Source organism: Mobula hypostoma, chromosome 1 (assembly GCF_963921235.1).
Source record: "Mobula hypostoma chromosome 1, sMobHyp1.1, whole genome shotgun sequence".
Classification (NCBI taxonomy): domain Eukaryota; kingdom Metazoa; phylum Chordata; class Chondrichthyes; order Myliobatiformes; family Myliobatidae; genus Mobula; species Mobula hypostoma.
This window is the reverse complement of record NC_086097.1, coordinates 92,147,721-92,159,240: the sequence shown is the minus strand read 5'-3', so window position 1 is coordinate 92,159,240 and position 11,520 is coordinate 92,147,721. Positions and strand designations below refer to the sequence as shown.

General features: G+C 43.7%; 1 protein-coding gene across 5 annotated transcripts in view; it reads left to right on the top strand.

Annotated features, from left to right (window-relative positions):
• Positions 1-11,520, top strand: part of ltk (leukocyte receptor tyrosine kinase) — a 252,845-nt gene that overhangs the window by 177,910 nt on the left and 63,415 nt on the right. For all 5 annotated transcript variants that reach the window (XM_063052657.1, XM_063052650.1, XM_063052662.1 and 2 more), the window contains 4 exons: positions 632-814; positions 3,138-3,236; positions 4,330-4,482; positions 10,729-10,839. In XM_063052657.1, the coding sequence (XP_062908727.1) occupies positions 632-814; positions 3,138-3,236; positions 4,330-4,482; positions 10,729-10,839 (546 nt within the window). The remainder of the gene's footprint in view (positions 1-631; positions 815-3,137; positions 3,237-4,329; positions 4,483-10,728; positions 10,840-11,520) is intronic.

The following is an 11,520-nucleotide window of genomic DNA, read 5'->3' as shown; positions in this document are numbered from 1 at the left end:
CTGGTGGGGACAGGCCTGTCAGTATAAAACACTGGGGCAGTACTGGTGGGAACATGTCTGTCAGTGTAAACTACTGGGGTTCGGTACTGGAGGGACAGGCCTGCCACAGTGTCCCACTGGGGGAGAGAGCTGATGGGGATACATTTGTCAGTGTGCTTTTAGGTTTTCTACAATTCTGCAAGTCAAAAGTTTGAGCAACACTTGATTCTGGAGTCAGTGTTACCATGGCAGGATCTGTCTGGAAAATGCACCACTCTAAGTCAGCCATAGTCTGAGCTACATACATCAAAGTTGCTGGTGAACGCAGCAGGCCAAGCAGCATCTATAGGAAGAGGTGCAGTCGACGTTTCAGGCCGAGACCGACTGCACCTCTTCCTATAGATGCTGCTTGGCCTGCTGCGTTCACCAGCAACTTTGATGTATCTTGCTTGAATTTCCAGCATCTGCAGAATTCCTGTTGTTTGCATAGTCTGAGCTCCAGCTTTGGGTATACGGGTGACAATTCCAACACTTAGTTTCCAAGTCACACCAGCATAGCTATTGTTCAAGTGGTTGTCCAGTGGATTATTGTGAATGGGTGGAACTGTTCGTCCTTATCTTAACTTCTTTCCCTGGAACTTCTGTCCTGCAGGCGGAGGCGGAGGTTGGAATGACGTCACAAAGTTTCCCTGGTCAGGAAAGTCTCTGGTGGAAGGTGCGAGTGGGGGCAGTGCGTGCCCCCGGGCATTGGAGAAACTGGGGTGGGCAACACATGGTGGATTTGGAGGGGGTGGTGGAGCTTGTACGTCTGGAGGAGGAGGTGGTGGATACACAGGTGAGCCCTACCAACCACACTGTGTTCATGAACTGACTTGTATGTAAAGGTTTAGGATTATGTAGTTGCCTTTCATCTCTGCTTGCTTTCAGCTCATTTTTCGCTTTCTGCGGAGATGTCTTACAATTACCACGGTTAACTCCACCCTGGCTTACTCTCGTAGCGCCCCTGTTCAATTGCTGCGGCCTGCTTTGATATTAACATGTGGGAGAATTTTCCTTCATCCTGATGACAGACGCAGAGTTCGAAGCTCAGTTAAGCGCCCCTTTGTTTTACAGCCCTCTGCTTCCCCAGAGCAGCCCGCATCACTGAACCACAAAATGCCGTAGGCTAAGATGCAGTTGACACTCCTCCAAGAAAACTCTGCGATTCAGGTTGCTGTGTCTGTTCATTATAAATGATGAGGCAATTATACAAGTTTAGCAAACAATATTACAGCCATGCAGAAAATTCAAGAATATTTCTATTCAAACAACTTCCTTGCTTCCAGCTGAGATAAATAATCCCTTCTCCCTCATTATTGTATTTAAATGATGGGTCGCTGCGCTTTTTTATGGCCGGTTCCTGTCCCTGTTTCTGAAAAGCTGCTCCGATACGGAGCAATGAATGGAACCTCCAGCTGTGAGGAAGGTTGCATGACTGGCTCCTTGCCTTTATGTTGATGCTGGAACACACAGGATCTTCTGCCTGTAATTCTGCACAGAGAACTCCTTTGCCAGATCCGATTCTTCCTGTGTGTTGTTTACTTAACCGGCTACCTTTAGTAGAACCATAAACTGAAATGTCAGAGTTGTTAGGTACCTGCTCATTGGCACAAAATATCCTTTAAGTGTTGTACAGGTACTCTTGAAACGTAGTTGCTGTTGCTGTGATTAAAGGGCCAAAGAGATTACCACAGACACCAGTGAGATAATTAGCAGTCCCTTGATTTAAGGTTCAAAGTAAATTTATTATCAAAGTACCATATACAGCCCTGAGATTCAATTTCTTGTGGGCATACTCAATAGACCTATAGAATAGTAACCAAATCAGAATCAGTGAAAGTCTGCCCAACTTGGGCACTCAACCAGAGAGCAGAAGGAGACAAATTGTGAAAATATAAAAAATAATAATAATAATAATAAATAAATAAGCAATAAATATTGAGAACATGAAAAAAGAGCCCTTGAAAGTGAGCCAATAGGTTGTGAGAACAGTTCAGTGATGGGGTGAGTGAAGTTATCCCCACTAGTTGAAAAGCCTGATGGTTGAGGGGTAATAACTGTACTTGAACCTGGTGGTGTGAGCCCAAAGATTCCTGTACCACCCTCCTGAAGGCAGCAGCAAGAAGAGAGCATATCCTGGAGGGTGGGGTCCCTGATATTGGATGGGTGCTGCTTTCCTGTGACGGCATCTCATGTAGATGGGCTCAATAGTGGGGAGAGCTTTACACATGACAGCCTGGGCTGTCGCCACTACTTTTGTAGGATTTTCTGACCAAGGGCATTGCTGTTTCCATGCAGCCAGTCAATATACTCTCCACTCCACATATATAGAAGTTTGTCAAAATCTTAGGAGATTGTGGAGATTCAGTATGACATCTAAGGAAGTAGAGGCACTGCAGTGCTCTCTTCATAATTGCACTTGCATACGGGGCCCAGAACAGGACCTCCAAAATAATAACACCGAGGAATTTGGAGTTGCTGAACCTCTCCACATCTGATCCACTGACGAGGACAGGCTCATGGACCCCTGCTTTCCTTCTCTTGAAGTCAATAATCAACTCCATGGTCTTGCTGGCATTGGGCAAGAGGCTGTAGTTATGGCACCACTCAGCTAGATTTTCAATCTCCCTCCCATATGCAGATTCCTCACCACCTTCGATTCAGCCTATGATAGTGGTGTTGTCAGCAAACTTGAATATGGTATTGGAGCTGTGCAGGGAGCTAAGCACACAGACTTGTGGTGCACCTGAGCTGATGGAGATTGTGGAGATGTTGTTGCCAATCCGACCTGATTGGGGTCTACAAGTGAGGAGATCAAGGGTCCAATTGCACAAGGTTGACTGTGAGATAAATATTGACCAGGACAAAGAGAATGATTTTTATTTCTTCAAAACAGTGAAATGGGATCATCTATACTCAGCAGGAGCTTCAATTTAACATTCCACTTAACTAGTAGAATCTCCAACTTTATGAGCTGAAATCTCTGGAAGTGAGGGTCCATTGTATCCTAGCTGAGCAGTGTGAACTGTACTGTGAAGTCTGAAGCCTTATAAATGAGCCCCTTTATCAGCTGTGTAAGGAGTAAACCTGCAGCTCTGAGTTTCTGTGCCCTCTTTCAGGTGGGAATGCATCAAAAACTGATCACATTAGCGCTGATGGCCATGACGGAATTTCATTTGTTAATCAAGCTGGAGAGCTTTACCTCCTCCCATTAGCAGGTAAAGTGCATAGACATGCTGCCAGTTGGTTTTGATGTTGCTTACACATTGAAAGGAACATTTATTTCAATAAATCATTGAAACAGTTCTTGAAAAGGTAACTTCTTGAAAAATAATTTATTTGCTTTCCACTTTGGCTCGGTGTCGGTGTGAAAGGGTTTGGCTTGCAGGCTGATGAGAATTATCTTCAGTAGCCAAGGAGGAGTTCAAGCGCCACAGTTGAAACAGAGGAATAGGAGTGGCCCATCCAATGGTTTCAACCTAAGCTGCTGTTCATTGAGTTCAAGGTTGATCAATAACATAACTCCGTTCATTGACCTGATCCACCAATTTCATTGCGTCAAAGATTTAAAGTGAGTTTTGGAAGAGAATTCCATTGATTTGTATGAAGACTTAACCAAACGTCATGTAAATAGATTGATTCTTATTCTAAAAATAGAATCTCCTTCTTGACTTTCTCAGGGGGAGAGCTTTCACGTGCCCTGATGAAGAGTCTCAGCCTGAATTGTTGACTGCTCATTCCCCTCCAGATATGCTGTCTGACCAGCTAGGTTCTCCAGCACTGTGTGTTGCTCTGGATTTCCAGCACCTGCAGAACCTCTTGTGATTAGCAAATTGTTTCATATTTTCACGTGGGCTTATGAACACTTGGCCCATCATGTCTACGCCAATCCTATCAATCCCACTTATCTGCCCTGTATCTTATTCTCTTCCACATGCTCTTTTACTCCACCCTGATTCTCCACACACTCATCTATATAAAGGATCATTTACAGCAGCCAATTAACCTATCGACCTGCACGTGATTGGAACGTGGGAGGAAACTGCAGCATCTAGAGCAAGCCCATGTGGTCTCAGAGAATTTGAGAACTCCACACAGACAGTGCCAAAGTGAACCTGGATCGCTGATACCACGAAGAATCAGCCCCATCATCTGTGCCACTTAGCTGCCCCAAAGCAAGGAGCAGAAGTTTTCACCAAACCTACACTCTACCTGAGATTCATTTCACAGCTGGATGTCCAGTGCGGTTTAAAGTAGTTTCCTTTCATGTCTCTTCCTCCTGTGAGTAATGTTGTCCTTCTGTCCTTACAGCAATGGAAAGCCATGGAGAAGCTGAAATTCAGATCCATATCAACTGCAGCCACTGTGAGTCGGACAACTGCATATGGGAGAGAAAGTCAAAGATGATACTGTGTCTGTGCCAGGCTGGCAAAATTTTAGCCCAGGATAACGTTAGCTGCACAGGTAGGAACAGATCACAGAACATGCTGTCTTGCAGAATTATTCAGTATGATTAGTAATAGTACACTTAGTCATCATTATCTATTTCAACTCACCATCAAGTTGGGGTCTTGAAATTACTTTATTATATTTTAATCATGCTAAATCAACATTATGTGCAACCCTAACTCTGCTTTTAAAGATTCCTTAAGGAATGCAGTCTTCCAATGTCAGTATTCCCGAACTCCTTGATCAAGTTTCCCTGTGAAATTAGATATCCATGTGCAAACCGGGGCAGAGTTACAGCCACATACATAGAGTAGAGTTAATGGAGCGAGAGATAGATCCTAGATGGGATAAGAATCAAAATGGGAAGGCACTAGGAAGATTAACTACACTATTAAGTGGCTAAACTGCCTGTCCAGATACGTGCATCTTAAGGAGATTAAGGAGGTGGGAGAGCCACAGAAAAGAGGACATAGCTACAAAATAAGGACTGGTCAAGGGGCAGTGAACCCTATGGAATTATCTGCATCTGAGCGTGGTGGAGACTAGATCATTTGATATTCTTGAGGTGAAGATAGATCAATATTTTGAAGATTGAGGAATTGAGGGTTATGTGGAACTGGCACAGGAGTAGAATCAAGGCCAATATAGATCAGTTATGATCATTCTGAATGACGGTGCAGGCCTGAGAGGCCAAATGCCTTATTCCTGCTCCTATTTACCTGTGTTTTTGTGAAAATGGAGAGTGCCAGTGGCATCTGAGGACTGAAAACTGCAAAATATTATACACTTGTTCCAAAAGCAGTGTAGGTTTAAAACTAATAATCACAAACCAATGATGGAGAAAATTCTAGAAACACTAACCAAAAGTAATTAGCAATCACAGATATGTGGATTGAATAAGGAAAGCCAGCATCAATTTGTTAAAGGTATTGATGGAACTTTTTTTATTGAAGTAACAGCTGATTATTGAGAGAGGTGTGGTTGATAAGCAATATCTGGATTTCCATAAAGTAACTGATAACGTGCTCCACTGGAGACTTGTCAATAAAATTGAAGGTCACAGACTAAAGAGAGCTTTAGTGGTGCAGATAGATAAGTGACAGTGCAATAGGAAACAGCTGCACTTACAGGTTGCTTTCCTGGACTAGAAGTGTACGTGGAATTTTCCAGGTACTATATCGTATCAGAACCACTTTTTTGCCTAGTGTGTATTAATGAGTGGCTTTGGCACAACTTCTAAACTTAGTAAATGACACAAAACCTGGAGGTGTAGTGAACTGTGAGTGCGTGACAATGGACTTTAACGAGATACTAAGGTCGAATAGGTGGGCAAATAGATGATAGGCAGATGAAATTTAATACCACAAAAAGTGAAGTGTTACATTTTATGTACTATTTATTTTATGTGGCAAGGCAGTTGGACAAAGTGGTTGAAAAGGCACATAGGTTCTTGGGCAGAATGCAAGTGCAAAGGAGCCAGAGTGAATCTTTGTAAAACTAGTTTGGCCACAGTATTGTGTCCAATCCAGGATGCCACATGAAAGAACCGGAAAAGATGTAGCAAAATTTCCCAAAACAATTCCAGGAATGATAGGTGGGATAGGATGTTATTATTCTCCTTGAAACAAACCATTTGAGGGGCCAGAGCATTGAATTATATATATAATAAATAGGCATCCGTTAGTCTCGTGAGAACACGGATTTGCACCTTGGAAGGTTTCCAGAGCGCAGGCCTGGGCAAGGCTGTATGGAAGACCGGCAGTTGCCAATGCTGCAAGTCTCCCCTCTCCACGCCACCACGTTGTCCAAGGGAAGGGCATTAGGGCCAATACAGCTTGGCACCGATGTCATCACAGAGCAATGTGTGGTTAAGTGCCTTGCTCAAGGACACACACACTGCCTCAGCCAAGGTTCGAACTAGCGACCTTCAAATCACTAGACGAATGCCTTAACCACTTGGCCATGTGCCAACACAATCTGAATAATGGGAAGGCCATCAACACTGTAGAGACGGGGAATCTGCTCCCATTGACAGAGCATCAAAAGCTAATGGACACAGAATGAAAGAGATTTGCAAAAGAACCAAGAGCGATATGAGGAAACATGTTTCCAAACAGGAAATTTTTAGGAACGTGTTGCTGGGGATAGTGGCCAGGCAGATTCAGTTGTAGTTCAAAGACCTGGATACGATTCTGAAGGAGTGTGCAGTGATCCGTGATGAAGGTGGGGGAGTGGGGACAATAGTCAGTGGGATTGCTCTTGTTTAGAAATGGCGTGGACTCAACAAGCTTATTGCCCTTGTATACTACAATGATCCTGTGGTTCTGTGACGTGCCATGCTATACCAGTTTCAGGGCATAGAGCCTTGCAGTATAGAAATAGGCTCTTCAGCCCTCTGTGTCCATGCCAACCTGTACTAATCCCATTTACACACTCTTTCACTCTACTGTAACATCTTGCTTAGCCTCGTATCCGTGAAGCTGTTAGCTTTAAAAGAGCACAGAAGAGGACAAACAGCACAGCTCCAGAAACTGGAGAATGCTGCTGCTTACACAATGGATGTTGTAGTGATGTTTGGTAAATAGGGGTGTGCTCCAGGAAGATTGAGACAAACCTGTTCAGTCTGGTGGTGGGCTTACCTGCATGTTCTTTGGTAAGGGCTCCACAGAAGAATCTCCAAGATTACAGCAACTTGTCAGGTAATTTTCTGTAGGAAGCAAACACCTCATCAGTCTAGTCTGTGAACAACTATGCTTTGGGAACTCTGTATTGATTCCCAAGAGCCATATTAATAGTAGATGAAATCATCTTTCTTTGAGCAGAGACTCTGGGTTAAGGACTTTACCTCCTTAATGCAGCAGTGAGCATTAAACTGAGGTGTGGCAGAGGTCACCAGCAGCAACCTGGGATAATTCTGAAGACTTGTAACCTTGACTTCCACAAACAAAGCAGTGCAGGCAAACAAGTGAAGCTGTGTTCAAGAGATAACCAATAGATGAAGAACAAGGACTGCAGACAGTCCTCTAGATAATGCAACTTCAGACAAAGGAAGCAAACAGGACTAGTAAAAGTTAGATGTTCTGTGAGTGGGTAAGACCAGTGCAGTTGAAATTCATGCTGGAGATGATTCCTGTACTGCTGTTGACAGGGTTTAAGGTAATTTTACCCTGAGAATGAGCTCTCATTGCTGATGGACATCCAGCCTGAAAGATGGGGATTGTGTTTGGCACTGGGTGCCAAGAGACCCAGATGCAGTAATATCTGGCAATAGGTTAAGCATGTTCGGAATAACTTAGCACCGTTTGCTTGTTGGAGTTGGGCAGTGAACTTTCTAAGCCAGAATGCTTCCCTTTAATGGACAATGGGATATTTGTATGGTCAGTGTTATGGATAGCATGTCTGACATGGTTAGTATAATGGGCGGTGTGTTCCACAGGGTCATTGTAATAATGCATGTCCCATATAATCACTGTCGTGGATAGCAAATTCTATATGGTCATTGTAATGAATGGCATGTTCTGTATGGCCTATGTAATGGAAAGGTTCTTTTTCAGTATACTTAGAGTACTAGAAAAGATGTTCTCTATGTGAGACTTTTTGTAATGGAGGGTGGTTAGCACAATGAAAGGAATCTGTATCATCAGGGAAATGGCTGCAGTGCTCTGACCTATGTAACAGATGGGTGAATGTAGATGGTCATAAATGAATCAAATCAAATCAAGTTTTATTATCACTCAAACCATACATAAATACAGCTGAGGAAGACAGTGTTCCTCTAAGGCTGAGGTGCAAAATACTCAAAATATCAAGCAAACATTCAAAAATAGCAAGAGACAGAATTCAAAATAGTGAGCAAAGAAGCATATTCACTCAAAATATTCACTGTCCGGCAATGGATGGTGTAGTCTCCCAGCAGTATATAGATACACGCAACCCAGCCTGTCATTCCACCGCTCAAACACAGGAGGGCAGCATCAATAGGAGTGGCCAGGCCTCAGCCAAGCTTGAACACCACGCTGTAAACACTTCCACATCTTCCCTGGTCTGTAGCAGCAGGCAAACCTGAGGCTTGAGGCCCAAGTTCTCGCTACAACCAAGGCTACACAGCTCCCATGTCACCTGTCCCTCCAACAGACAAGGGTAACAGGCCTGTGGCTGTGTGAAGTAAACAGAATCACTGGGATGCTCCGGATGGTAAATGTGATGCTTGATATAGTGTTAATGCTCTCTGGCCTCATTGTGATGCAGACGTCCCACCTCTGCCGGAAGTTCCTGGAGTCTCCCACAAATTGATGGTACTACCTCCCTGAAATGAGTTTTTGCAGGGTGGGATGTCTGGTAATGGGAAATGTCCTCTGCATTTTCACCTTAACATATCGAGTACATGATAAGGCCAACTTATTATTGGAACTTGTGTTTCCTCTGGTCCTTAGTTTAAGTTCATGTTGTTCATAGTTTAAGATGTAATTAAGACTGATTATGGACAGCTCAACTCCTGTACTGTATCATTGTAATAAATAGCTTAGTCATATCAGGAATTGGGTAATGAATGGAGCGTGTGCTTGCATAGGCAACTAGATAGGACATGAGTGACCTCTAGCAATAAATATCTGGAACTGCAGAAGGAATACATGCTAGAAACAGGAATGTAGTTCACCATGAATATTGGAGATGATTTAAATTGCACAGAACCTATACATGTTGTTAACACAAGAGATTCTGCAGATGGTGGATATCCAGAGTGAAGCATACAAAATGCTGGAGGAGTTCAGCAGGTCAGGCAGGACAGAAATAAACGGTCGCTGTTTCAGGCCGTGACCTTCCATTAGAACTGGGTCTTGGCCCAAAAAGTCAACTGTTTATTCCTTTCCAGGGATAGTGCCTGATCTGCTGAGTTCCATCAGCATTTTGGATGGCGTGCATGTGTTTTGTTTGTGGTTCTCTGGTATCATGCACGCTCAGTCACATCCAATGGCAGGCAATTCACGGAACTACTTGCCTAATTTTTATTTACACATATGCGCCATGTACTGTTCATGGGCCACTCATGCAGGAGATGCATGGGTGGCCCTTGTGACTTAAAGGGAGCCTGGCTTGAAATCTGACTTGGGTGTATTTTTAAGGTGGTTAATTCTCTTTTGGGCCCTCAGCTCCACCATCTCCTTGCCCACCTGGAGAATGTCCTCCTCCAGAGTGATCTGCACCCACCACCCAACCTCCTACCCTTGCTCAACCACAGATTGGTCTGCCTCCCAAACCACGTGACGATCACCCTGCACCTATAGTACCTCCAACTACCAATCATACAGCTTCGAAATCTACCACCATGACTACTAAATTCACTTTCCTGACCATTAAATTCCACCCCCCACCCCACCAACTGCTGGCTACTGAGACGACCTGAAAAGACAACAGATATTGTCATCTGGACTCAGTGGATCAAGCAGCATTTGAGAGAGGAAAGGAATTAATCATTAAGGCTGAAACCCTACACTAGGTTTTTAAAGCAAGGTTTACTCCCAAACCCTCGTAGAAGATTCCTGCCTTTTTATGACCCAGGCTCTCATCTTTCTACCAAATAGCCTCTCTTCCCCTGTGACCAGCTGATCCTGCCTCTGGCTTGGCAGTAGATTGACCTGCTGTCCTCCCTGAAGTTGCACCTGAAAGTTTAAGTTTAATTGTCTTTCAACCATACATGAATGCCCTTGAATACAGCCAAATGAAACACCATAACTCCGGGACCGTGGTGCAAAACACAAGACCAACAGTCATACACTGCACAAGACACATGGAGCACACAAGATAGCAAGAACATATAGGATAGCAAGTACCTACAAGATATCTGTAAAATACAGTCACAAAGAATGCAGTCCAAGACCCTGAGTCCAGGAATGTTGCAGCAGTCTGCAGTTGAATACAACACAGCTTGTCTTCTGCCAAGCAAACACTGGGGGGCAGCACCAACTCCAGCTTGGATGTCACACCACCCCACCCCAGGCACTCCGGTGGAGCACACTGACTCAGACGTTTCTCTCCTGGGCACCTTGGGTAGTGTCTTGAGGAGAATGCTTTGTAGGTCAACTCTGGGGATGGGATACATTTGTTAAACTGTTGGCCTGGTGTTTTTTGGTTTTGTTCCTCTGATCAATCAACAGTCTCTAATACTATAATCAGGAGCTGTTGTGCATGAAAGCATTGAGAATGAACCTTTGGGCGTAAGTGAATTAAGGTCTTAATTGCTTTTTGTTTCTTTGTCTACAGTTCCTGGAGGCATCATTCCAGAAGGCCATCTTCCTTCCTCCCTAATAATTGCCGTGGTTACGTCCACCATTGTTACTGGAGTAGTTCTAACCTGTGCTGGACTTGCTCTCAGTAAGAATTTCATTAAACTTTGTACTGCACAGCTCCCTTCTCAACCAACATTTCACAAGCTATAAGCTCAGGAGGACTTTTTTGTTGTTGTTTAAATTCCTGTCCATAACTGCTTTTTTTTCCCAATCGTGCCTCATGGTGCAACCTTAATACTTCATTGAAAACATCTAACCACAGTTTTACTGCCTCTGTATGCCCCTCATACCTGAAAGAAACTTAGTCAATATTGCAAGTTGTATTAGTGTAAATATCTGTGTTGTGCAGATTTGCCTAAGGCACTGTTCTGTGCTTGTTATGTAGATAGGATGACTGGGCAAACATTTTTATTGGCACCAGGATTGGTTACTTAATTTTGACAAACCTGGCCTGTTCTTCTCAAGGTCTGCAGAATATCAGCACAGCAGAAAGTAGGACAACAACTTGCTTTATAAAGCACCTTTAACACACTGAAGTATCCCAGGAATCTTTACAGGAGTATGTCAGGTAAACATTACTGGGACAAAGGAGGACGATTTAGGAGAGGTAACATTACACTTGACTGACTACAGAAGCCCTGTGACTGGTTATCAAATCTATCCATAGGCAATACTTAACTCTGATTGCATTATTTCAACAGTAAACCCAACTATCTTCCTCAGGCACAAGTTAATCAAATGATAAATCCCCTGAGAGACACCTCCT